The 27,920-nt window shown below is 45.6% G+C and overlaps 1 protein-coding gene and 1 pseudogene across 4 annotated transcripts in view; both read left to right on the top strand.

The window, feature by feature from the left end:
• FRMPD4 (FERM and PDZ domain containing 4) overlaps positions 1 to 27,920 on the top strand; it is a 556,687-nt gene that overhangs the window by 462,567 nt on the left and 66,200 nt on the right. For all 4 annotated transcript variants that reach the window (XM_044234508.1, XM_044234507.1, XM_044234506.1 and 1 more), the window contains exons 3-4: positions 195 to 355; positions 5,445 to 5,547. In XM_044234508.1, coding sequence (XP_044090443.1) covers positions 195 to 355; positions 5,445 to 5,547 — 264 coding nt within the window. The remainder of the gene's footprint in view (positions 1 to 194; positions 356 to 5,444; positions 5,548 to 27,920) is intronic.
• LOC122896375 lies at positions 1,687 to 1,896 on the top strand (annotated as a pseudogene).

The following is a 27,920-nucleotide window of genomic DNA, read 5'->3' as shown; positions in this document are numbered from 1 at the left end:
GAAATGGGTCTGGTGTTTTCAAGGGATTAAGGAGGGGACGCAAGAAGCATAACTGTGTGCCTTCCCGTGTCTTCCCCAGGCTCTCCCAGACAGGGAATTGAACGTTTGGAAAGGAGAGGGAGAATGTGATTGCCAAGCCATTGCCAAACACTTACACTAACACCTTTTTTCCATTGTGTGTGCTTTTCCCACAGTCACATGACGCAGGGCATCCCATTTGACGACCCTCGGTTGGAGAGCTGCCAAATCCTCCCTCCGGCCCCTCGGAGGGTGGAGATGAGGAGGGACCCCGTACTGGGGTTTGGTTTTGTGGCCGGGAGTGAGAAGCCGGTGGTCGTTCGCTCCGTAACACCAGGTAAGCACCCGGCCCTGCTCCCGGTCTCCTGGGGTCACCTATCACACCCTGCCCCAGCGACTGTCGCTGAGTCCCATAAGTTTCATACCATTCCACGTTGAGCTGTGGAGCCTCGTGGAGTTTTTCCAACTTCGGGCTAGAGTCAGACCGCCAGAGGGACACAAAGGGCTCTGTAGATTGGGTTTCAACTGCCAAATGTATCATATCTTTTGACTTCGGAAAACAGGGATCTATCATTTGTAACCATGGAAATGACCTACTTCTTAAAGTATGAATGCACATCAAAAGAGACAGGCGCTGTGCTGTATATCGGTAAGTTCACGATTAAACTCCTTAGTGAACAAAAGCAGAAAGTGGCATGAAGTCACAGAAGGATTTTAGTCATCGGAGCACTTGGATTGTGTTCTGAGGATGCGCTCTTCTCCCCCCACTGGACGCGGAATATAGTTCTCTACCCGGCTGTTGCTGGGCTGGACCAGGTTGCTGACTTTGGCCAACGGCCTATTAGCAGAGATGACACTCAGAGGCTTGACAAGTGCTTGTACTGTTGACCTTCTCTATTGGATTTCTGTCATGGGAGTGGCAGGAGAGTTTCCCTCAAGAGGCTCTTACCTTTTCAGCCTGTCTGTGCTCACCCGAAAGGCCCAGACGCCCGAGAAGAAGTGACCATCGGACAGCCTACCGAATCGGACGCTAGTTCGTCATCCAGTAATGGCTGACTGATCACCAATGGGACAATTCCCAGCATCCCGCAGTAGGAGCCAATCATTAATGTCCTCTGCCTCAGGCTTTCTTATTAGACTCTACAGATGTCCGACATCCACACAGTTGAAAATAATGCCCTTAGGAGGCAATTACCTGAAGTGGGCCACCCTGGCCTTTCCAGAAACAAGGCTCTTTGACTGATTTCTTTTTTCATGATATGTATTTATGAGTTTATCTTAATGGACTTGTATTGGATTTATTTTCACACAAAAGGAAATTGCCTTCCATACAGTTCCTCCTCAGGATTTGGCAAATCATGGACAGAGCTCAGGAGAACAGTCCTGTGGTGTGGAGCACAGCCTCTGGCAATGGACTGCCCGGGTTTGACGGGTTTGGAGCTCGCCTCTGCCCCCGTTAGACGTGTTGAGCTTCCATGTTAATTCCTCTGCATTTCAGTTTGATGGACACTTCTCTGCGTCCTCTGGATAATGGGGCTCATGCTCATATCTATCTTCAAGGGCTCGGGACAGAATGCAACACATTCTAAGAGTGCAGGTAGCTTTTCTCCATCCCCACATCTTTATGCTTACTGTGCCGGCCTCCAGTGCCCTGCGTCCCTGGTCACCATGCCTCACGAAATTGAAGGAATCGGGGACTTTGCTCTTAGGCAGGGAAAAGGATGCCAAACCTGTCAAGATCAAGAAAAATAAGGATCATGTGAAGTTCAAAGTCCAGTGCAGCAGAAACCTTTATACCCTGGCCATCTCAGACAAAGAGAAGGCAGCCACGTGATGCTGTCCCTGTCCCCAGGTTTGGCAGTGAAGAAGCCAAAATGAAGCCGGTACACTGATTGGAACTGTATTAAAATTTTAAAAGCTCAGAAAGTAAATAAATACATAAAAGAGCGCCAGGTACCTCCTTCTCATTTCAAAGATATTTATTGTTATTATTATTGTTATTATTACTAAACTCTAAAATATTTGGGCTACTGAGTCTGCCAGTTAAGGAGAATGAAAGGCATCTAGTGCGTAGTAGATGTCTCAAAAGTTGATTGAGTTTTTCATTTTTTTGACATCATATAGTCCAGGGTAAGCCCTGTGACCACAGTCAACCACCTTACAGACTCGTACAGGGAAGAATTGGCTTCCTTTTCTCTCCCACCACTGACTCCCCACACAACCTGTTCCTGTTTGCCAAGCTTCCTCTTTTCTTAGCTGTAGGTCCTACCTCAATTCTCTGTATGGCATTGTTGAGCTTGACGCGGCTGAGAATTGTATTACTAAAATGAAAGAGATTTGTCGCCTACTGTGATAACAAAATAATACACCCGCATTATGAAAAACATACAATATAGATCATAGAGAGGAGAAAGTTAAAAAAACAGAATCACCTGAGCTCCTACTACTCAGGGCGAGCCATTTCTTTTTTTTTAAGATTTTATTTATTTATTAGAGAAAGAGAAAGAGACCGTGCGAGAGAGAACACAAGCACAGGAAGTGGGAGAGGGGGAAGCAGGCTCCCCGCTGAGCAGGGAGCCCGATGTGGGGCTCGATCCCAGGACCCTGGGATCATGACCTGAGCCAAAGGCAGACACTTGACTGAGCCACCCAGGCGCCCCCAGGGCGAACCATTATTGTGTATGTAGAGGAGACAAGTCTGTGTATGACGGTGCGTACATTATACGTCATATGTATGAGCTATATAATGTAGGGTGGGTGTGTGTGCACACACCCTTTCCTGAGTGGGGTGACATTGAGCTGCTGCTTTCTGATAGAGGGACACTAACATCTCTGGTTCTGAGATTCTCTTAAAGAGGAGTCCTCCCCAGAGCAGGCAGGAGATCTGAGTGTTGTTCTAGGTTTTCCTGTGTTGCTTCATCGTTCCTTTAACCTCTTCCCTTCTTTGCCCGTGACTCTCCCGACTCAGACACCGACACCTCATTTTTGACAATCTTGAGAACAGTGGACAAAAGTGAAACAGGTCAAAGATGACCATTTCCGATCATTTTGGGGTGTGAAAATAATGGTCCAATAAATTGTGGCTGTCATCAAAATGACTCTGCTGAAGTCTCAGATGATTTCTGTGGCCTGACTAGATTTTCTGTACCAGACACCCCAGCCTTCAGAGTATGGGGCACGAAACAGTTCTCTGAAAGGAGCTATGTCTTGCTTCCCTCTGAAATTCTGGTTTAAGTTGCTTGATTAAACAAGAATATTTCCATTTGGCCAAAAAACCTGGGTCAGATGTGAAAGTATGGCCTATTAATCGGCAAGTGGTTTTCGCAGGAAAGTAGTTAGCGTCCATCAGCCAATCCGTGTGAACATTTTTCAGTATTTGATCAGCATCTGATTTCTAACCATTTGTTGGACTGAATTTGAGCGAATGTTTGCAGATAATCCAACGGTTCTACAAACTCTCTTAAGTGATTTTCAGAATTTCTTATGTGTGCAAACACTGAATTCTCAGTTCCCACATCTTGAAATGAATATTTTTTTATCACGATATGAGGAAATATTAAGGTTTTCCCTACTTTTTTACTACCCAGAAAGAAGATTCATTTATGCTCCAGCTTCAGTGACACATTTGCCAAGTGTCTGGGTGGGTGGGAAGCATCTGAATTCCTTTGAGATCCATCTCTGGCTATGAAGTGCTCATTTCAATTGCTGAATAAAGTCATCGCAGTAATATTTGAGAGATCATCTTTCAGCTGCACCTATGACCCAGTGACAGACCTGGAAGTTAAATGAAAATTATAGTACCCTATCAATATTTGGGAGGTAATTACATTAGACATGGAGGTAGTTGAAATATTCATTTATAGGTTTTATTTGATACTGATGTATGCTTTATGCAGTTGTGGCTTTAAGTTTATCTGTCAGGAGACCTGGCAGTGACCAGTTTTTCAATTATAGGAGCAAGCTCAAAAGAGATGCCAGTCACCCTGAACTTGACCGAGTCCACAGACCTGAGTTGCAACCGGGTTCTATCCTTTAAGCCATTTCTTCCACCTGTGTGAGCCTGGGGCCACTCATTCTATGGAAGGGATTGTAAGTGTCATTGGGATTCTAGGCAAGGCAGCTAGGCCCTCGCCTGGTATGTAATAAATGCTCAGCAAATATTAGCTCCCTGCCTCCTTGCAAAAACCGATGGAAAAGACTACGATGGACCAAGACAAACACAAGAGTCCTCTGTCATTTCGTGCGAGCACGGGCACACGCACCCAGGCTCGGTCCCTGCCACGGTCCCTGCCACGGTCCCAGCCACGGAAGGGACCAAACGACCTCACCCCCCAGCTGACACGACTGTCTGCTGCTTCCTGAACAATTTCAGCTTTAGCTTTGCTTCCTTGCCCCCACCTTTCAGACAAGAATCACGAAGATGCCCGCACTTCTTGAGCCTCCCCAGAAGCATAGAACACAGGCCCCAGCCTGTCAGTCCTTCCTCACAGGCTTGCTGCCTCCCCGGTGCCGACAGTATGGGGCCTCCCTAGTTGGGCTGAGCAAGTAAATGCAACTTTGTTCAGGTCCCTGTGTGCCCCGGTGCTTTGGCCGCAGGCCGTCTGCACAGCTGGGTGGCCATCCCTTTGGGGCAATACCTTCTTTTCGGGGCTTCCACAGCAGTATATTCAGTTGACCAGCAACGTCTGGAGCCCTTGGGAGCTGGTGAGAAGCGCATTACCTCCCCATCTCTCCTCCGAATCTACGGAATCAGCCTGCGGGGTTCCACGTTCCCCAGGCTTGCGCGTGTCCGTTCAAGTGTGCAGTTTTCCTAGGCCGCTGTGTCTCAAACCTGCCAGGAACGTTCTAGAGAAATGACAGTGCCTGCTTCCCACTTCCAACGATTCTGATTTAATCGGCCAGGGGGTAGCCTGAGCCTCTGGAGTTTATCCAGAACTCCCCAGTTCGTTCTTTCTCTCTCTCTCTCTCTGTTTATTTTTTTTAAAGATTTTATTTATTTATTTGACAGACAGAGATCACAAGTAGGCAGAGAGGCAGGCAGAGAGAGAGAGGGGAGAAAGCAGGCTCCCTGCTGAGCAGAGAGCCCGATGTGGGGCTTGATCCCAGGACCCTGGGATCATGACCTGAGCCGAAGGCAGAGGCTTTAACCCACTGAGCCACCCAGGCGCCCCTCTCTCTCTTTTTAACTAAGATCTACTCCCAACGTGGGGCTTGATCTTATGACCCTGAGACCAAGATTCACGTGCTCCATTGACCAAACCGGCCAGGCACCCCTCCCCAGGTCTCTCTAAAATCGGGCCACCAGGGTTGGGTTTTGTTTCGGCGGACAGCGCCAGGTGCTGACGATGAGTGGTGACGGGGCGAGGGGGACACGGATGGATCGGCGATGGTCTTCTCACCTGCGCTTTGCTCTCCTTTGTCTCCAGGTGGCCCCTCCGAAGGCAAGCTGATCCCTGGAGATCAGATTGTAATGATTAACGATGAGCCGGTCAGCGCTGCGCCGAGGGAGCGGGTCATCGACCTGGTCAGGTGCGTGACTCCCTCCCCTGGGCCCTGTTCTGCTGTGAGGGCTGATATACAGCTCTGAGACCTCGTCCTGTGGAGGAATTCCTGTGAGCCAGTGAAGGGCAGTAACACGAGCCCACGTGTTCACCTTGACGGTGCTGGCAACACTGACCTCTAACCTAAAAACGCATGCCCCCTAAGCACCGAACACCCAATCGCCCATTCTCTGTTAACTGCCAAAGTGCCTGTGCTTCAGCTGGAGTGTTCTTTGGCTCCTACTTTCATTGCTATATCCAAAGGTTGCATTTTTTTCCCCCTTCCAGCCTTACTGACACATTGATATTGCCTGAGGAGGTCAAAACGCAATACCCAAATTCCATATAAGTGAAGAGTAATTTTATATAATCCCATGGATATGCAAACATAGAGTTCACTGATTTTTTTCATACTTGACTGAGTGATTCATTACTGAATTGTGAAAGTATCAACCGAAGCAAAAGGATAGTTAGGTCAAAGCTGTGACAGTTTAAAAATGTGCTTTTAGTGTATTGGCTAAGCTTGATCATTGATGTAAATAATTCGTTGTATGATAGTCTTAGTGGAGCACCAGAAAATCTGTTTTATATGATGTTAAAATATTGGTCAAGAGATCCTTGAAGCCCACTGGAGTTCCTCGCCACAGCGTACTTGGGGCAAAAAGGGGTCATTAGAAGTTAGAAATGAAACTATATCTATTGTCTGAGCAGATCCGTGGGTGCTCCAGGAGTGTTAAGGGATAATGGGTGTGTGACACTTGTCTTTTACAAACCAATTTTTTTTCCCAAACAATATTGAAGCAGAAGCTAAAGCTATCAGAACATTTTAACTGAAAAGGGGATCTTCTAACGTTGATGCTCTTTCGTTACAAAATGTACATCCGTACTTTGAAAAGGCATTAAGTGGAGCGTCTCCGGGGTTTTCCAGAGAAAGTTTCTTTCCCAAGTTCTGCAGTTTCTGCTTCACAGAGAAGCACTGGAGGATCCTGTCAGTCCTTGGAAGGACTGGGAGAGGGGTAAGAAGACAGAGAAATAGAAATAGAGGCCGCTTACTTTTAGGGTGAGCAACATTTCCAGTTTGAGCCCAGCAAGGCCCACCTCCTGGGCAACCTCACAGTTCTAGAAGGGTCGGCCACCCTACTTTTCCGTGTAGACCCAGGGGCATAGAGCCTTTGCAACTGGCTGGCCAAGTCTGCAAGGGACGTCCACATCTCTCAAGGGTTCCTCCTTGTGAACAGGCACTGAGGTTCATGTTAGACCCCACCTTGCATCAGGAGTGAGACCTGGCAACACCTCCCATTTTCCTGGGGGCCAGGAATGCAAGAATCTGGGGGGGGTGACTCTGTATTGTCAAGCCCCAGGGAGGGAGCTGCAGTGTAGTCATTTGGAGCCACTTGTCTCTTGAGATGCTTGTGCTTGTCAGCGGGGACAGGGGTCGTCCAGGCAAGCTCCAAGCCTTATGTAGGCCTGCATCCTGGAGTGTCTTGTTCAGGCCTGATGGCAGGTCACGGGCTTCTTTTGTACCCCCCCTGGGCACACCCTTCCGTAATCAGCTCTGTTGCCCTGTGTCCCCGGAGGATGGCAGGAGAACGGAGACGGCTGGGGGGGTGTGCTGGGACTGGTTGGCTCGCTGCAGGACCGAGACACGGCAGCCGGGGTCTGAAAGTGTGATCAGGCCCCAGCAGTCCTAACGGGGCATCGTGAGAGAGGTTTTCCAAAAAACGGTTTCCTTCTGCATTAACGCGTTTGGGAGAAAATGACCTCACCTTAAACAAAGTCTCTAGAGAACTTTCTGTGTACCAGGGCCCAGCGTAGTTGTGTTGACTAAATGAACGACAGCTCGCGGTCCCCATCCAGCCTGCCACCTGTCTCCGCACAGCCCATGAGCTAAGAATGGTTTGTACCATTTTTAAATGGCTGGGAAAAAAAATACAAGAAGAATATTTTGTGACACATGCATTCCATGTGAAATGCAAGTTTCCAGAGTCCGTAAATAACATGCCAACAGTCGCTCGCCACCCTTCTGTGTGTCGTCTCAGAGGGTTTTCTCCCTGCGGTAGCAGAGCTGGGTGCTTGTGACCGACACCCATCTGGCCCTTGAGAGGAAAATTTTGTCAGTCCCTCTGGCAGGAGAGAGTAAAGGAACTAATGGCATTTTCGCTTCTGATCCCTCCAACATGCCTGCATACTTGATCACGAGGTTGTGTTTGAAATGGAAAGCATGTATGCTTTTCAAACATTATGAAATACATCAGGTGCCTAAACTCCCATTCCCCTGTCAAGGCCAAACCCTGGAGTCAGAGGTCGGAGGGCAATAGGTGAGAGCCAAGGTCTTCTCGCCAAACTGCCTGCAGTCAGAGCCCCCCTTGGTCAGTGGGGGCTGCTCCTCTGACTGGCACTGGCTGTCAGCTCTCTTGGTGGCCTTGGTCCCTAGAAGCTGGCTGTCCCCTGAAGCTCACCCATGAGGTCTCTGGAGGCAGGAAGGGACACATCCTGAGGAGCCACCCCACATGCACGGGGGCCTGGCACCCTTCAAGTTGTCTGCTTGACCCCGTCACAGAGGACAAGAAGTCACCTCTCCCTGGATCTTGGCCCTTCTGACAACACCAAAGGTCCCTCTTTCAACTCCTTACCTGGGCTGGAGGAGGAAAGGGGAGGAGGAGGTGCTGGCTGGCGGTAGGAGATCCCATGGTGCCTCTTTCTAGAAAGTTCTGGGGGGTCTCACTTGTCTGCAACTCCCTTTGGAATGTGATCTGAGTCTCTTCATGGGTGTCCCACTGCTGTGTGACAAGGACATGGTTTAAATCCAGAATGCAGCTGGATGTGGTGGAAACAGGTGACCTGGATCCTACATCCCGTGAGAGAAGAGACCTTGTCTGTGTCGTCCCCTTCTGTGTCCCCATGACCTGCTCCAAAGCTGGGCATGTAGTGCTCAGTGACCGTGCATTGAGTGAGTGGGTGGGCTCTGGAGAGCGCTTTGTGAAAGCTCCCAATTGCCATGGTTTCCCCCAGCCCCTCCTTCAGTTCAAGTTCTGCAAGCATGAATGTCAGCTAAGGGGTCCACCTCTCAGGAAACCTGTGTTTGATCAGGCAGCCACTGTGTACACGGGACACAGAGCGAAGGCACCAGACACTGAGAGGGATGAGACAGCGCCCAGCCCTCAGGGAGCCGACGGTCCTTGCCACCATGGCTAGTGCTGTCTCTTCAGGATGGACCTCCTCGAGACAGACGAGACCCCACATCGAACCCTTGGGGGAGTTTTGTTGGATTCGAAGGGATACGGCTAGTGAGAAAAACACATTGGCCATGGATGCCACGGAGATGATGAACGTGTCCCACAACCCTCAAGGTTGCTCCTTCATCTCCATGCAATCCATTTATCTGCATAAAAGTAACAAGGTGCTATCTTTTAACCAGAGAAAGCCTCGTGCAATAATAATACGGTGCAGTTCATAGAGGTGAGATGCAGTCGGTCGCCGAGTTCCTATTGTGGCTGATACCTTCCAACTCATTAAATCAGAATTCGGAAATAACGCATTTCTCACTAATGAAAGAGTTCAAGTATTAGAAAAATCTTCCCCGTGCCTTTCCATCAGCTTAGTCATTTGTCTGCCATATGTGTACAAATCTTTAAAAACGGGGTCGCGTAACATCATCCCTGGGCTTCTCAGCCGATACGTGTTTTAATGTTTGTGTCTTACACAAGATAAATTCCCTCTCTCTTTAATAAAATACCCCATTTTCTTTGCCACTAAGGAAATTCCGAAAAACACTCATCATTTTAATAACCCTGTAAAATTCGCTCTTTAAAAACTGGTATCTACTCACCACTCGTCTAGATGGTTTCGTCTTGTTTTGTTCTTTTTTCTCCCATCGCGGCATTTGCTTGCGGATCTTTTTTTTTTCTTCTTCTTTTTCTTCTTTCCAGATACATTTATGTTTCTTTGTGGGTTATTTTTCTTATCATTTGGTTGCTCTATGATAGAAAATTATTTATTTTTCTAGAGAAAATGAAGGAGTTTCTTAGAGACCAATTTACTACTATAGTAACCACATTTGGGTTTTTTTCATGTGTCCTCAGATAGAGCTGTAATTGCTGCGCTGAAATTAGACGAGTTCTGTTCATTTCACAGTTTTCTAAGTTCTTAACTCGGTCTCATACTTTATAGCGGCCGAGGAGCAAAATCTTTGCAGCATTCTTGCCCTTTGCAAATTACCATATCTTTCTTCTTTAGAAGTAGCCGCGGATAATTTCCCCTGGCTTTTCATAATTAGACAAATTAACTTGAAACAATTTCCAAAATTTTATTTTTGACAACTAAGGAGTATAATTGCTTGTAGACATCGTGAATCATGCCCCATCCCTCAAGGCTAGCCTACCCAACTCAACTCGTTTGACTTCAACAAACGATTACTGAGCATTAACTAGGTAGCAGACGATGGGGCGGGTGCTGGCCATGTATAAATACCAAAGACATCATTCTTGCCCTTCAGGAGGAGACGTCCAGCTAATTTCCCTGTATTTATGAGTGTTGCAAGGCCGCAGCGGAGGGTAGCGTTTGGAGGGCATGTTTGACGAGGTTGGATGGGGATGTAGAAGAGTATAATGAAGGTGGCAATGTGTAGCTGTGAACCCTGAGTGGGAGAGCAGGTTCATGGCTGGAGAAAGGCTTGTCAAATACATCTTGGTTCATCCCCAGAAACCCCAGACCCTCCTGATGAACACTTACTTTCCCACCTGCAGAGAGAGAAATATCCATTGCCCGCATGGCCGTCCTAAACCGTGACATCAAAGTTTGGTCCTGCCTTCCTGCTGTCACCCCTTTAAGGCAGCAACAGAGCTCCTGGCTTGGCTTCGACTGGAGGCATTTGTCTTTGGGGAGTCAGGACCCATCTGAGAATTGGGTGAATAGCGTGGACCTGCGCCTCCAACCAGAAGCATTCACGGGCACACACGGTTTTGCCTGTAGTGTCAGAATGTTTCTCGGCCCCCGTCCCCACATGCCAATCCCGGTTTTAGAGCCCTGGCAGCATATTCTGAAGGTGTGGGCTCCCATCCTTTCCCTGTGTCTCCATCAGAAGGCAACATGAAGAGCCAGGCGTGTGAGCAGTTCAGTCTTACCCCTTCCTATCAGGGCAGTGAAAGCCGAGGGCAGCCCACCCCATGATGAGAAGGCACAAGGGTCAAACTGGAAACTAGTTCCCCTTCTCCCACCCCCTGCAGTAGGGCAGCTGACCATCCCTCCATCTGTCTCCTCACACTGCCTAGTCTGATGATGCCTGCTGATCTAATTAATGAGCTGTGCTAGAGTTCCAGCCACATCTAGAGAAGATTGTCCACATCTATCAGACACGTCATCCCTTCTGTACTAATGTCCTGTGACTGGACAGCTTTTCCAGGGAGCATTAGGCTTCTTCCTGATAAATAACTAGACTATGAATAGGAATAGATGGAAAGTGACGCATCATCACTTTAATTCACGAAGGACAAACACGAATTTTTAGCGACATTCCTTTTGCCTAAGTAACTAAGATGTATAAAAACATGCCGGGTGATGTCCACATTTGTTTCTAAGGCCAGGATGATCATCCCAACAATTACAACCAGGACGCTGGTACAATAAGTGAGCCAACTTACGTCCACAGTCGAAGCCAGAGCTTTGTGTGTAACTCACTGTTAAGGGTAACATTTTTGACTCTCAGGAGAAAAAAAGAAAATGTAATTGGTCGCATCCCAACTAAGAGAGTTAACATGGAGCAAGTCCTTATCGTACGCTAAACTCTTTCATTCCTTAGTATTCAGACCAGATAATACTCGCACTGTGTTCACTATATACCCTGTCCCGTGTACATTTAGTATATTAACTAATTCAGTCCTCACGATGGTTCCTGGGTCCAGGGGTAACCTCTGATTTACAGATGGGGAACCCAAAGTGCAGAAAGGTTAGGAATGTGCGCAAGTTCCTTAGCTAGTCAGTGGTGGAGTGAAACGCAGTCTGCCTCCTTAGTGACCGTGCTTTGCCTGTTCAGCTCATATTTCTTGCGACAGCCCTAGGAGCAAGTATTGTTTCTTATACCCCTGTTACAGCCTGGAAGAGGAGGCTTAAAGAAGTTAAAGCAGTTGCTCAGGGCAAGTAGGGAGGCATGCAGTGGGGTTGGAAGAAGCCAGTAGGAATTACCAGGACCTGTCGGTTCACACAGGGCCAAGTCTAGTTACCAAGTCCTCACTTGGTGGGCCCATCCAACAACGGAGCTGCATTTGGCCCTGAGATCGTGGGTCTGAGCACCTCCGTTCTTGAATTATATGCACAGAGCCCATCTCCTACCTCAGGTTTGCCAAGGCTCTGCTTGGATTTTTGCAGGAAGTACTCAGGAGTACCTCCTCGCTGCCCTCGGTGGGAGATTGGCCAGAGCTTGACGGCAAGAAACCATTTAGAAGGGACTCATCTACAAGATCAGGTCTCGGCCCCTCTGTGTTTTGATCAGGCTCTCCTCGCCAAAATTATAATAGAAAGTCAAATCAGATCATGTTCCACAGGCACGGTGTCTGCAAAGGAATCTGTATGGAGGGTCACCTTCCTGTCTCATTTCAGCTCGGCTTAGATGCATCATGATGCTGCTTAGTGAAATAACAAAGCAGAGAGCAGCCACAGAGCCTCAGGCATATAAAATATGCATGATGATGTAGGATATAATAAGGCCTTATTAGAGGAAGACTGGCAAGCAATTTCAGTGAAAACAGGAAAGAACAGCCCCTCGGTATGCTGACACGGCACATTGTAGACTCACCAAATACACACTTGCAGTGCACATATTTCCTGGCATTTGCAAATTACAGAGCCTGGGGGGAGAGAGGTCAGTGATTCTAGAAAATGGGATGTGTGGGAAAACCTTCTAATAAGGACAAAGTAGAAAAAGTGATTTGAGTCCATAGTTCATAAGGATTATAATGAGAATTAATAAGAAAAGTGATTTCATCTGCATTATTGCAGCGTGCCTTATATCTTGTTGATGAGCATCTCCTCGTCTCTCACTAGATCTCTCCATTACTCTGTATCATTTTGTGCAACTCATGGATGGCGAATGAATGTCGGAGATTGAAGAATAGGGAACAAGTTTTCAACTAGGGTGTATTTTCGGTGATTTCCTATGGTTGACACTACTGAACGTCTTCACATCTTATCTACCTGAAGGAAAAATGATAGAAGATGATTATTGGTCCTATGCTATGTTTTGTTGATCTTTGAGATAAATTATTCCACAACCTTTCTAGAAGTAGCTGAAAAGACAAAAACAAACAAACAAACAAAAAACACATCCCAGTGAGCCTGCAGTTAGAATGTACCCAGGACCAAATAGAAGCCCCGTTTCCTAGAGATTTTAATAGAAGGTCTCAGGAGCTTAACACCTGAACCTATCTCTACAGCCAACATAGTGGGTGGGCAAGAATCTCAGGCCACATGCTCAGATGGCCAAGAAGCCCAATTTTTTTTTTAAAGTAATCTCTATGCCCAACACGGGACTTAAACTCACAATCACGAGATCAGGAGTCACATGCTCTCCCGATTCAGCCAACCTGGCTCCCCAGAATTGTACCATTATTTATCTATTGTATATAACAATCCAAATTATTCCCAGTTCCTATCCTAGGGTATGGTCAGTTTGTCCCATTTTCCACAGTGCTGCATCTCCGTCGGGTGGGTAGCTTGAACAGGAGGAGGCTTGGGGGAGGTGAAGCAGATCCACCTAGCCCGCATCTTCCATCTTACTAGAATTTGCTGAGATACCTTTGTGCGCATCTGGTCTGTCTGCGGTCATTCACCTTGGCTGGGAGCTACTATGGCGTCCCTTGTTCACTGCTTCAGCAGAGCAATAAAGTTCAGCACTTCCTCAGCCACTTGTCCGCCATCTTGCGTACACTTGCCCCTCCTGCACCATATTGGGACATGGACTTCTCTCTAGGGCTCATTTCCTTCAGGGTCTTGTCACCTTCCCAGGGTTCTGACTACAAGAAAATGTAAAGGCATTGTACTGTTTCATTCCACCAGACTATTTGGGGGTTCCCAATGGGATCTTCCTGGAGGATAAGCTTCTGAAAAGAGGGGGACGATGTGTGCTCTTTCACAGGCACCCCCAGTTTGGTACTCTTCTAAGTGCCCTAAGATTTGCTCTGTCTCCCCATCCTCTGACCAGTCCCCATGCCAGAGAGGAGTAAGCTTTTCTCTGCTTTGTTGAATGTCCTTCCTAGCCTTATTTTTTACCCTCAGTTCCTAGAACCTAGGTATTTTTTCCACTTCTGTCATAACCCCGTCCAGGGGGTATGATGGGTGTGTGGTCTGACTGACCACATGGGCAAAGGGATAGAGCGGATCCAGCAGAGCCAAGAAATGAGAGAAGAAGACATGAAGGAGAGAGGGGACACTGGTGGATATTTAAGAATACTGTCCGGCTACCTGATGAAAATTCGTGTGGCAGAGAAATCAGAAAAAGGTGAATTCAAAGGCTACATCCGAAATGGATCCACTGTGTCCGACGTTGGGCAAGGACTTTATTTACATAAGCCTGTCTCTTGAGCCATAAAATGGAGATCTATCTCATACAGTCGTGAGAGCTAGCTAAGCCAGAATGACATCACGTATGCGAGAGCACTTGGTGACTTCTAATCAGGCAAGTTGTTGTGTCACATGTTGTCATTAATGCTCATGGAACTGCCGAGCCAGAGATTGGATCCCAATCCAGATATGCCGTCAAAACCAAAGAGAGGAAACTTAGCAGAAATTGAGTTTTGTTTTGTTTAGAAATTTAGTCTTTTAGGATGAAGAAAACTTAAGGAATGATGAGAAAGCCCAGAAGGCCGCCAGGGTTTGTTGGCAGAGCTAGCCGAGGCTCAGCCCTAGAGCGCTAGAACCCAGCAGTGTTGATCAGTGAACTTGACTCAGGCTTCACAGAGGTGTGCAGCAGGGCAGTGAGGTGGTGGCTGGAACAAGAGGGATTCAATGTCATGTCTTATGGGTGAAGGGGGTGTGGGCAGATCTGGGAGCTCTTGGCGTGTGCCCTGCTGAGGTTATGACTAGGTTAGAAACGACCTGAACCAGGGGTCGGTAAGCATTTTCTGCAAAGGACCAGGTTGTACATATTTTAGGCTTTGTGGGCCATATGGTCGCTGTCACAACAACCCTTTTCTGCCATTGTAGCACAGAAGCAGCCATAAATAATATGTAAACAAATGAGTGTGGCTGGGTTCCAGTAAAACTTTGTTTACAGAAACAGAGAAGGACAAATTTAGCCCCGAGGCTGTTGTCTACTGGCCCCTGACTTAAACCAATGAAACTTTGAGACCTATTCTGAAGATAAGGGGACCAGAGAGGCAGAGCAAGAAAGCAGAGGGTGCTGGGTATTTTTGTTGTTGTTGTTGTTTTGCTAGCAAAAATAGTAAAGATAACACCAATATGATGAACTCTGTGGCAACCTAAAATCCTTTTTTGGAAAGTGGAGTCATGGCAAAAAAAAAAAAAAAAAAAGCAACAAGCAAACAGATAAACATCACAGATTTCTGTATTGCTTTCCCTTATCCTCCCTAGTCAGCCCCCAAAGTTAATTATTCCCATATCTTGAGCCGCTGAAATGTACAGAGATTTTATTATAATCTATACCCCCCAAGGTTAGCCATATTTGTGAACTTGCTGGTCTCTGTCACGAGTCTGTATTTCTTAGTGACAAGGACCCGGATTAGGAGAACACTGGCTGCTGTAACAAAACCCAAACCATACTAGGCTTCGGTCACAATGGGGATTTGTAAATGACGTCAGTCCGTAATGAGTGCTCCTGATTGGTGGACAGCTCCCCTTCCCGTGGGGTGGGGCCGAAATCCAGGGACCAACCCAGACCCCACCTGGTCTGTGACTGCTGTCTTCAGCATGCTGCTTGGCTTTGTCCTTGTCATATGGCAGAGAGGAAAGAGTTTGGAAGGGTCCATGGGAGGGTTGGCCAGGCCAGGTCTGGAAGGAAGGGGTTGGGGGTATACAGCGCTTGCACTCCCCTCGCTTTGGTAGGAAGTCAGCCACATGGGCGAGTGTCCCCATGTGCTGGGTGCGCGGTCCAGCCGTGCGGCTGATAGGTGAAGCCGGTTTGTGGAACACTCGGCCACTTTCTCACCGATCATCTTTTATTCATTGAGGCTAGCCTTCGTGCTAGTGGAGGGCCCAGTACAAAATTGAATAGAAGTCAACGTTTCCAGGAAGTCCTCTGTAAGGGGATTTAATGTGGAGCTGCCTTTTACATGATTACATACAACCCATTTCGTTATTCCTTTGATCAAATCTAAACAAGTTCTTAAGCTTTTCAGCAGTCGTGTCCGAAGCAGGTCCCTGGTTTGTCTCATGCCTTTGCATACATGTTGATTTTAGTCTGGACACCCGTGTTCCAAACACCCCCATACTTCCCCAGCTCAGCTCATTGTCCTATCTCTGTCTACGTCACTTTTCCTGACTTCACTGGTCTCAGCCTCTTCGCATCACCTTGGCCTCTGCTCATAGATTAGAAGTGGGGTATTTAGTAAGTGGTTCAAGTTACCATTCTGGAATTAAATTTTCCCATGGCCTCAGGGTGGTGTCAGATCCCATACTCAGCATGACATTTATGCCCATACTGAAGAAGCCCACTAGTGGACATTAAACTTCTCTTTTCTCTAAGAAAACCATGTGGCCTTTTAAAGGTTTTATTTGTGCCAGACATGCGTTGCTTACATGCGAGCCGACAGGTAAACCTCCTCCCTTCCTGACTGAATCGACATTGGCGCTGTGTAATCTTCCCATGCCCCCTTGGTCGTGAAGATGCCGAGCATAGGAGTGTGAGATCGAACTGCGTGGGGGACAGAGAAGATCAGGGTTTTTCCCCAGGCATCTCCCAACCAGCCCTGTCAAGCTGGGCATGTCACAGCCCCAAAAGTTTGTGAGGGAGGATTGTAGTCATTGTGTGTGAGACCGTTCTTCATTGTCAAGGTCTGTCTTTGAATGGAAGGACATTTGACATCTGGCGCCTCATCTACTAAACCCTGGTGGTGCTCCCCAATGACTGGGGATGTCCTTGCCCCATTGAAGACCATTGGAGGTGAAAGTTATGAAATCTTGGCCACCTTAAACATGCTATGATCAGTAGTAGACACCTCTCCCCTTTCTCTCAAGAGGGTGTCATTTCCAATTCCTGCAGGTGAATGGTTCCCCAGTGAGTGGGAATGTCCAAAGATGGGGAAATATACATGAAATGGTTGGGAAGAGAGGAGGAGAGGTAATGAGGCAAGTCCTATCCCTGTTCCCAGGCAACAGCGCGCGGAGCAGGGAGGCAGCAGTCATCAAAAGCCACCCTCTCCCTGCTGGGAGTCCAGATGGCGTGGTAGCAGAGACCCTATGTTCATAAACTAAATGGTGAGACCGTGAATTTTTGTTATAAATAGGATCTATAAAAAATGTATTGGCTTGTAAATCTCAGGCAGAAAAGGATTCTTTGCACAAGTAAGATGCAAGGAGAGATTTTGTAGTCCCTTGCCACTCTGGCTCTCTTGTTTTTTCAAGCAAACGAAAACCACTGAAAGAGGTCCTTGAACCCCAGTTTTTCAAACAAGGAAACGTGAAGCCACCACCATTTATTAACCCCACCTCTGGGCCCCACACACCAAATCCTAGCACTTCTCTGGGACTGGGCGTAATCAGACTCCTTTCTGGTTAAGAAAACAGGGTTCAACTCGTGCTGAGTGTCTGCTGGGCTCGATGCTCTGCTAGCGGGATTCCATGATTTGTTCAAGGTCGGTTGAGAAATACTCGATGAAGCCAGGAAGTCAGTCCTGTGTCCATCTATGGTATGTAACCATCCCTTACTCCATCCGTCACTTGGTGTCTGGGGGGCGCTTGAACCCTGAGCAGACCCGTCTCTGGTGGCTATGTGGATTAGAACCAGAGCACCCGTCCTGAATGGTGAGAGCCGAGTGACATCTCCAGGACCCTCGCGTGACCAGGGCAAGAAGGTAGCTCTTCCCAGACACAACTAAGAATATGTCTTCCACCAGGCTACCAGGCAGGAGTTCAGAGTAGAGATACATTGAGTGGAAATAATTTTTTTAAAGATTTTATTTATTTATTTGACAGGCAGAGATCACAAGTAGGCAGAGAGGCAGGCAGAGAGAGAGAGGGGAGAAAGCAGGCTCCCTGCTGAGCAGAGAGCCCAATGCGGGGCTCCATCCCAGGATCCTGGGATCATGACCTGAGCCGAAGGCAGAGGCTTTAACCCACTGAGCCACCCAGGCACCCTGGAAATAATTTTTTTAAAGGATGTTTTTCACAGCTAGTGTTATGGGGTCAAAATTTTGTACCTGCTACCTAGTCTTTTTCTTACATTGGACAAAATGCACACACAAGGAAAAGGAAGACTTTCTTGAAGGCCATTTGTCCACTCTGAAATGCATTTTGATTCCACCTGCAAACATACAAGCTTATGTCTTTCAAATCAGCAACTGGGGCGTCCGGGAGGTTCAGTCAGCTAAGTGTCCCGCTCTTGGTTTTGGCTCAGATCATGATCTCAAGGTTGTGGGATCAAGCCCCTCGTTGACTCTGTCCTCAGCAGGGGGTCTGCGTGGGATCCTCTCCTTCTCCCTTTCCTTCTGCCCCTTGCCTACGCTCACGCATGTGTTCTCTCTGTCTCTGTCCAATAAATTTTAAAAAAAAACTTTCAAAGCAGCTTTAATTTCAACATTTTGGCTTCTCAGTATCCTGTATATTATAAATCAGTCTTTATTAAGCAAATTATGTGCCAGCACATAGTAGACATTAAAAAGCAGTTAATACGCCATTTGATTACAACTTAAAAGATGAAATATAAGCTCATTTACTCTGTAAGCTACATATGTTTAGACAGAAAAGTACCAAGAAAAAATTACGAATCTTGGCATTTTGACAGCAGCATGTGTAATATATTATTATTCTAAACTAGATTTCATTTCTATTTCCACATCTTTGCTTTCTCGTATCCTGAGTATCTCCCATTTAAGCAACCAAGGCAAAATTCATTGCTGATTCTAGAGCAAATAATAAAGGACCCAGAAAGCAAAAGATTTGTTAGTTTCCCCCATAGGAGAATTTATCACTATTAGACATCCTTCTTTTCCTTTTACCTCCTTGCTGCTATCTATTTATATATTTATGCACAAAATAGTCTACATCTCTGTGTCTAATAAATGGGACTGCTCTGTGGGCTGAGCATTCTTGGGTTTTTATAAGAAGCATGTCAGAGCTGAATTTTCATCACACGCTCTGAAACTCTGCCCCAGGGTGTTTTCATTTATATTTAATGTTCAATCAAGGATATTAGAGGTGGAACAGACTGTTCCTCATTGAACCCAATCAACAGTATCAGCTCGCTTTGAATTCTGGAAATAACAGGGAACGTTCTTTCTCATAGAGCACTTCAGGGTGTCTGGGTGACTGGGACCTTGGTAATTTCAAAACTGAATAGCCGAACACAGTAACAAAACCAGCCTCTCTCGGGGTTTATAATGAAACATACCAAGTTTGGGGAAAGCTTCTAGAAGTGTGACCATTTTTTTTTTGAAGACTCACACTTCTCGCCCTTTAATTTCCTGCATCTATTATGTGTCTTAAACATAGTGAGGTACCAGTTTCCACTATTTTATGAAGTAATCCAATACGTGGGAGGCCCTTAGGGGTGGACTTCCTCTGTAATTTGTTTTCTTTTCTCCATGAAGTCCCTTTCCTTGGTCTCACAAATATATGGTAGTTCTTAAAAATAGCATAGCTGTGATTAATAAGAGCCTTTCAGGCAGATGTGGAATGTAATTCAAATGGGCCTAAGCAAAAGAACAAATCTAGTGACTGGTGGAACTCCAAACAGATCGATGGTGCAGCTGGTCAGCCTTAAGAGAAGTCAGGTGTTGAAACCCAATGGTGACAGGAGTCCTTTGTCCACCATCTTTAGCCTTGGCCCACTTTCCTGTGTTTGCTTCTCTAGGAGAGCTCTCTCCAAGCAGTGGAGAGGCTAAACCAGACCTCTAGGCTTGCAAGCCACCAGCTTAACAACTCAAGAGGGTGAGGACCCACCATTTTCCCCAAATATCTAAGCCACCTTCCCAGACAGGGCATTTACTGGCCCAGTATGGTGACTGTCCACCCCTAAATAAATTACTGGTGCTTGGGGAGTAGACTGTGCCCTGGGGGTTGTGGGGCGGGGGGCAGGTCTGGGTCATGGGATGAAGATGGGATCAGCCCTGCCTGGAGTTTTAGGGCCTGAGAGTTGGAGAGGTTGGCTCTGCAAAGGATATCTGGTGGCCATTACTAGAAGAGTGGACTGAATCCTGGTCAAGCCAAGGAAACCACTGCTGACATTATCAGTCCGTCATGGCTGTGGGTTTTTTGGGAAACATTTTATGATGGAAAATCTTGAAAAAGATCATAAGTGTTGAAAAAAAGTGTAGTCAACATATGTTGCCCTCACCCAGTTTCAACCATTCTCACTCACGGCCAGTCAGTCATCCATACCCCAGGACACCCTCTACTTGTTCATGACATTGAAGCAAACCCCAACGTATCATACCATTTCATCTGTAGTAATTCAGTATGTACCTCTAAGAGATCAGTATTCCTTATAAAAATTAAAAACACTTCATAGCATTATACCATACAGTATACAATATCATCAGATTGTCCCAGTATTCATATCTCTTCCATGGCCTCAGAAAATAATTTCTTGTTACAGTGTATTTGAATCAAGAGCCCCGTAGAGTCCATATAATATGAGTTGTTCATATGTCATTTAAGACTCTTTTTTATTTTTACTTCTTTTTCAAGATTTTATTTATTTATTTGAGAGAGAGTGCTAGCAGGGGGCAGGCAGAGTAGGGGGACATGCAGAGGAAGAAGCAGACTCTCCACAGAGCAGGGAGCCCGATGTAAGACTCCATCCTAGGATCCCAGGATCATGACCTGAGCAAAGGCAGATGCTTCACCAACTGAGCCATCTAGGCATCCCATGACTCTTCTAAACTATACTTTCTCCTTCCCTTTCTTTTTAAAATTATCTTCCAAAACAACATACCTATATATATATATTTTTAAGTTATTTGTCCTATAGAGAATCCTGGACCCCGAATTTGCCAACTCTATCCCTGGATGTCATGTCCCATGATCCTTTCTGTTTTCCTGTGTTTTCTGTAAGAATTGGATTTGCTTCCTTATGGAGGATGCTGCGTACCTTCCATCTCCAGGGGTGCATGATGGCTGGTTGTGTCTCTTTGTATAATGTAAGCAACTGTTGATAATGTTGGCCAAATCTCTCATTTCATTAGTGATTGTAACAAAGTGGTACACTAATTCTATTATTTCTTGCTCAGTTATTAGCTGAATAAATTTATTTAGTTACTTACTTACTTGCTTACTTATGAGTATGTTCCATGACTAGCATGGAACCCATTAGCTGAACGACTCTGGAAAGAAAATAAATTTGGTTACCTCAGGAACAATTCACATGGAAAGCAGGGTAAATATTTGATTCTGTCCCTTCATTTACCACTTTCCAAAACCAGATTTCAAAATGAGTTGTTTCACTGGCTTCTCTCCCCAAAACTTTTTTTTTTAATGTTATTTTGAACTCATGGATTTAGGTATGTTGATTATTTAAATCCATTGGTATTCTTGTCAAAGCTCAACTCATCTCATCTTTGGCAAGTGGGAGCCTGTTGCGGTGGGCTATCAAGTCCTCGTGACATGACTCTAAGGGTTTGTATTAGTGTCTCGACTTTCTGATAAGACAGGATGCTCAAGGTTTGGCTTGTGTGTTTGTCACTCCAGATCTGGAATCAGTCCTTCCTCCAAGGAGCCGTGATTGCTTCTAGTGGGAAATGGTGTTTGGTAATCTGAATGTCGGTGTGCTCATTGAGATGGATAGAACTACAACATTTGTGTACATTTTTTAAAGGTGAAATACATCATGAGGAGATATTGATATGTCTGATTCAAGTTCAGGACAAAACGTTTAGACATGACCCCATATATCTTTCATCTTTATCTCCCTTTTCTCAAACTAAATCCCTATTCTCAGGGACCCTATCATGACTTCTAGCTTGATCCCACACCACCCATATTCCCGCCTCAGAATAACAACACTACTACAAATAACCTGGTTACCTATTGCATTTTAAGATCATTTTGTTGCAGTTCTTTTTGTCTTCCTGATATACCTTACAAGAATGTTCTAAATGCTGCTTTAAAATCACTTGGGACAGTTCCTCTCTTTGTCACTCTGCCTCTAACTGGATTCACAGGTACAATTACTTCATCTTACTTACAATTGCTAGGATGGCTCCTTTGTTTAATTTTGTTTTAAAATTACGCATAGCTATAACCATTCCTTCAACAGGATACATGGGTTCTTTATTTCATTTTAAAAAAAAGCAATATTTGGGGATTTTATTTAGTTGTGTTTTATAATTATGTCTATTTACATGATTCCCAAGTCAAATCTACAAAATGTATGTTCAAGGAAGTATAAATTCTGTCCCTGTGCTCCCCTCTCTATTTCTTCCCTGATATGTAACACTTATTTTTTATTTTATACTGTGGTTCTTTCTTCCGTTGTTTAAAATGAGCCCATACTCCAATTTGTCTCCATTCTTAGAAATAGCAGTAAATGAGACATACTTTTTTCACTTCACTGTATATCCTGTGGATTGCTACATCATATCACCATGTTTCTTACACACACGTGTGTGTGTTTGTGGGTGACTCATGTAATTAGGAAGCCAGGTGTTTTTGGTCAGGTGGTTGTCATTAGACTGGTGCCTTTACATACTGGCCATCTCCCCGCACACACACCTACCCATGGTTTTTTATTTCAGGCGATTATCTAATGGTTCCCTACTCTGAACATTTTTGAAGTTAGCAAATAACCTCTTCTTTGCCCTTCTTGCCATCCCCTTGAACACTGAATTTGAACTATTATCTTTATACTCACAATTCGTATTAATACCTATAAGGCAAGTGTCTACCTACCTCTGCTCTTGGTCAGTTTTCCTTTTCATCCACCCATTTTTTTAGAAGATTTTATTTATTTTTTTGACAGAGAGGGGGAGATGCAAGAGGGAGAGGGAGAAGCAGGCTTCCCACTGGGCAGGGAACCCGATGAGGGATTCGATCCCGGGACCCCGGGATCATGACCTGAGCCGAAGGCAGATGCTTAACCCACAGAGCCACCCAGGTGCCTCTATCCAGCCATTTTTACATGGATATACTACATCCACCTTGTCAGAATGGAATTAACACAGATGTTCCCTGTTGCCCTTCGAACATCAGAGTAGTAGTTCTCCAAGGAAGTATGTGCTTTGCTCTTCCTGGATGGGAATCTCCCACTTTTGGGGGGGACCTGTTGGTAATTCCAAGGTTTCTCTGCTCTCTGAGTGATCAGAGGCCCCTCTCCCTTCCCTCCAGGTCCTCCCACATGGATACTTTGGTGGCCTGTCTTCACCAGCTCCAATGTAGCTGCCGTGGAGATAGCTCACATGCAGTTTTGCTGGGCTGGTGTCATGGGTTTGGAGATTTGCTCTCCTAGCTGCTCTCTCTCTTTTTATGGGCCAACTCAACACTGGTTCACCAGTTTCACCTAATCTTCCAATGGCTGCAGATTTTACTGAAAAGCTTCACATACGGAGAGCTATTTACAAATATGTAGTATCTCTTATGGGCACGTAGTACTTTCATTTGAGTAATTCTCTTGCAGCCCCAGCCAACAAATATAATCAAATGGCAATGATTATGGGTTCAGGTCAAGTCTGGCTCTTTTTAATAAAGAAGAAATAATCCTCTCTTATGGAAGAAGGAAAAAACCTATCTCTTCTGTTGAAAACAAAATGGTTCAATGTTTTCCTTTTTCCTTAGAAGTGAATAGCAGACCAGTTTTTATGGTACTTGTGAAATTTGCCATCTGAAGTTTAAATGTTGAGACTGTTACACTTGGGGACATCAAACAAAGCATAGATTTTAAAAATTGACTTCCTGCGCTGTAAAGCATCTACTTGTAAAGTAGCATGGGAAATATTCAATCCAGTGAAGGCATTGCCTCTGCCAGTATTATTTTCCTACTATATGTTCTTCCATGATCGACATAGATGAGTAAAGGGTACTGTTCACCTTCACAAAACAGTAGTCTCGTAGCAAAGATTGCTATCATTCTGTGAATGAGGATATAGAGGCTCGAGAGGAGCAGAGTATTTTCTTGCAGTTGTGCAGCCAATAAATAGCAGAGCCCAGAGCCAAACACGGCTGCTGAGGGGAACAGAGGTGGAGAACCATCATACCAGCATGTGCAGAAAACTTGCAGTGCCATTTTCAACACAAGAAGGCAATTGAACAGTTTCCATTGGACAAGAGAACTTAGACTGCTCATTTGCTTCCTGGATGGTGAGGAGAGGAGGGGGTAGGAGAAGCCTTTTGAAAGTCTTGGGTAGTCTAAACATTGCAGTTCAATAGATATCATTTTTCTTTTCTCCCAAGTTTCATAAGCTATAATTCAGAGAGGCTCTAGGGTGGTTTCTGCCCACCTCTGGATTGAAAAAGAAACACAGCATTGAGGCTATTTTCGGCATCTGTCAGGCTGTAATTACCTCTTTGCTCAGAGAAATCTTTATGTAAGACTAATGCAGATTGGCATCTCTTTGGTTTAAAAGAACATTTCCAGTCATCCTCTTAAAAGAATGATCTTTATTAATGATACTTATTTCAATATGTTTTGATGGAAGAAAATGCTCCCAGAATGGCCTTGACTTGGGAGGTTTTACTTTTAATCTGGTCTGTTGCTTATTTATTTCCAAGCTCTACACACTTCGAGTTTTCTTCTACTACTCTTTCTAGTCCCGAAATTGTTGAACGGCATTTATTTCAACTTTCCAAGTAAGCTGGACTTGTCTATGTATCCCTTCTACAAAATGTTTGCCCAAATCACGACCACTGAGATGTGGAACTGAAACAGCGGTTTATAGAGGGAATACCAGTGTTTCATCATTAAGTGCTCAGTCACTGTCTTAGGTCAGGCTACCAAAAGCTAACCCTGAGATGCGGATTCATGTGCAAGTGACTTCAAAGGAAGAGTTCTCTTGAAAACTAAATAGGGGAATAGGGAAGTCAGACCTGGAAGAAAAAGAAGCCAAACGAGATGCCATATAAGACCATATTCCAAATGGGTGTCTTTGGCTCAGTCCACAAGGGATTTCTGGGTAACTTCTCCATCACACCTAGTAGTTGTCCCATCAGAGGCATTTGTGGTCCTTCTCCACCACAAGACAGTCACTGGTTAGGGTCTGCCCCCTGGGGCATTTAAGTTCCCTCTAGTGCACCTTCCATACTCTGAGGCAATGGCCAACTCCACAGCACGGAGGGTATTTCTTTAACGGCGTCAAGCCCAGGTGCCAGGTGACAGTAATAAAAGCTGTTGGGCTCAGCATCGGCGCTGTACACTGACTGCCTGTGGTGCTCTCGCGCCGCTCCTTGCGCGTGATGTGTTCTAGCTGCTTCCGCCAACAAATCCTAGAGTTTCCATGGGCATCTTGAGCAGGCAGAGGTGCATAAAATGTTCAAGTTCAGCTGTGTTTTCTAGAAACACATCGACCATCGGAGACCACCTGCCCCGATCCAACATTTGTTTCTAGCCCAACATTCCATGTTTACTGACAAATATCTCTAGAAAAAGGACTTGAGAGTGTATTAATTGAAGTAGAAAAAACATCTGCTATAAAAAGGAAAATATGCTTTTCTAATCTTTAACTCACATGATAAATCTGCAACTGAAGTAGCTTGAACATCCTGACTGGCGTGACGGCTCCCCAACTTCCTGAATGCCACTTGAGAGAATGGATGGGTTTTTAAACAGTCTTATCCGTTAAGTGTATCTGTGCTGAAGAGAGCCAAATATAAGGAAAATGTCCAAGTCTGAGCATGTCCCTGGGCTGCTTGAAATACTTAGTCAACACAGCAGTTTCTGACACAAGCTGAAGGGGCCAGGCGTACTGTTCTGGCCCTTCTAGACGTGAGGGATCTAGGACTCAAAGGCATGCAATGTGTTCATTTGATAAATATTTTGGTGCCTGCTGTGTGCTAGGCCTGGGGGTAGTTGCTGGTTACAGACCCTTTCCCGGCCTTCCTCGAGCGTGTGGTCTCGTGAGGAAGAGGGACAGTAATCAGTGAAACAAGCAAATACATAGGTGAGTACGGTGAGGGTGAATGAAGGGGAGAATGATGGTATAGGAGTAGGAGACTCGGGGAAATGCTAAGTGAGGAGGTGATGTTGAAGTTGTTCCTGAGAGTATGGGAGAAGTCAACCAGGCAGAGTGGAGGGAAGAAAAAAGCTTCCTTCGGGGGAGAAAAATAGCGCCATGTGACTGTCCTTGGCCGGTGAAAGGAAACGTGGTATGAAAAGACCGGAGGGAGAGAGAGAGACGGGAACTGAGCATTGGAGGGCCTTCGAGAGTAGGGTTAGTTCATTGTGGCCCAAGGGCCAAATGTGACCCTTCGCTTGTTTTTGTGAATCAAGGTGTTCTTTGGAACATAGCCACAACCACGCATTTACATATTGTCTTTGTGCTGTGACTACAGATGAGGGTGGTGGCGAGAGGCCGTGTGGCCCACAAAGCCGAAAATATTTACTGTCTGGTCCTTTACAGAAAGAGGATGCTGACCTTTGATCTAGACTATGAAAAAAAGTCTGGATTTTATTCTATAGGAGAGAGGGGACCGCTAACAGGTTTTCAGCAATAGAGTAAAATAAGCCAGTTTGTATTTTTACAACTTTACTCTGGCTGCTCTGTGTGGCGAATGGAATATGGGAGACACGAGTAGAAACAGAGAAGCCATTAGAAGGTCTTAAAAGAGTCCAGGTGAGAAATCTGGCCCAGGCTAGTCCTCGAGAGTCATAAAAGCTGTCTCATAGAGGAAGAATAGATTGGTAGGACTTGGTGGCATATTTGGTAGAGATTGAAAGACAAGAAAGAATGGAGGGTAACTCCCGAATTTCTGGCTCGAGCTGTGGGTGAATGCTCCTGCCGGGCCATGAGATACGCCAGCAGGAGCTGGCAGAAGTCATTTAGGCGAGTAAGTAAGTTCAAGTTGCTCAGGGTTCTGTGCTCTTGCGTCAGCCAAGCCTGCAGGGGAGACCAACTCATCATGGTTTTCCAATAAGCAGTGTGGCCTTCCATAGGAGCCATTGCAGGGGTTTAACTCTCAGTGGAGTGCATACCTTTGACTTAAGATCACGAACAATAAATCTTTCCTCTGCTGGTATTTGAGGTGATTGTATAATCGAGCCACAAAGATATGGTCAGAGTGATCTGATTTAGGCAGATATGCCTGTTAATTGTGTGGCCTTGTCTTTAGACTAGACAGAGTTTCTGTATAATTTATATTATGCATAAGCATGAGCTAATTTTGAGCTTCATCTTTTTAAAAAAACATTTCAGACCATTGATTAAAATCTTTCAGTTGTGAATTATATATGTACCCACATACACCATGCAGAGAGCATCTTGGAGAACATACAGCATAGGATTCAAAATAGTTGTGGGGTCCTTGTCACTGTAACATTTGTCTGTGAGAGCCGTGGGAGATCCCCTCGCTCACATTTCTCAGGTCCTTTCTCAAAATCAGGAGATTCTAGAATTGTGCTTGGCCATAGACTGGCCAGGAGTAGCTCTGAGGGCTTCGAACCTGAACGAGAGACCGTGCACATCTGTCTCCTCTTCCCACCTCGACAGCTGGGAGGGTAGTAAGGTATCTATCTTGGTGGCTTCACGGCTCCCCTTGGGTGGAATGCGAGTTTAAGCCCCATGGTACTTCCACCCACATCTTCTTAAGCGGCAGACCTGGCCCAGGTTAGAACCTGGCTCACCTTGGAAGCTGAAGGATGACCAGGCTGCCCGTGTTTCAAACTCAAGCTCAAACTACCGCCCACACATAATTAGTTTCTGGGGATCTATATGGAGGACTTTTGTTTCCTCTTCTTTGAATGAATAGCAGTTCCTCTACATGGAGAAACGGCATGTGGATAAGAGCAAAGCATGTGAACAGTGACTTATTGACTATGCAAATGGACGACTTCACCTGCTCTGTTCAGACTTCCTCCTAAGAGTTTTATAGGGCATATGTTTAAAGACCTATTCATATGATACATTACATGAGTTTCAAAGGAGCTATTAATGTCTCATTTGGGCAAAGAAAATGCATTTTTTAAAAGAACTCCTAATGTGTGTTTGTATAATCGTGTCTTTTGGTATTTTTTAATGTTGCTACTGTTCGTCAAATATAAAAAATAAGACTTCG

Source organism: Neovison vison, chromosome X (genome assembly GCF_020171115.1).
Source record: "Neovison vison isolate M4711 chromosome X, ASM_NN_V1, whole genome shotgun sequence".
Lineage (NCBI taxonomy): Eukaryota > Metazoa > Chordata > Mammalia > Carnivora > Mustelidae > Neogale > Neogale vison.
This window is presented reverse-complemented; position numbering and strand designations above follow the sequence as displayed.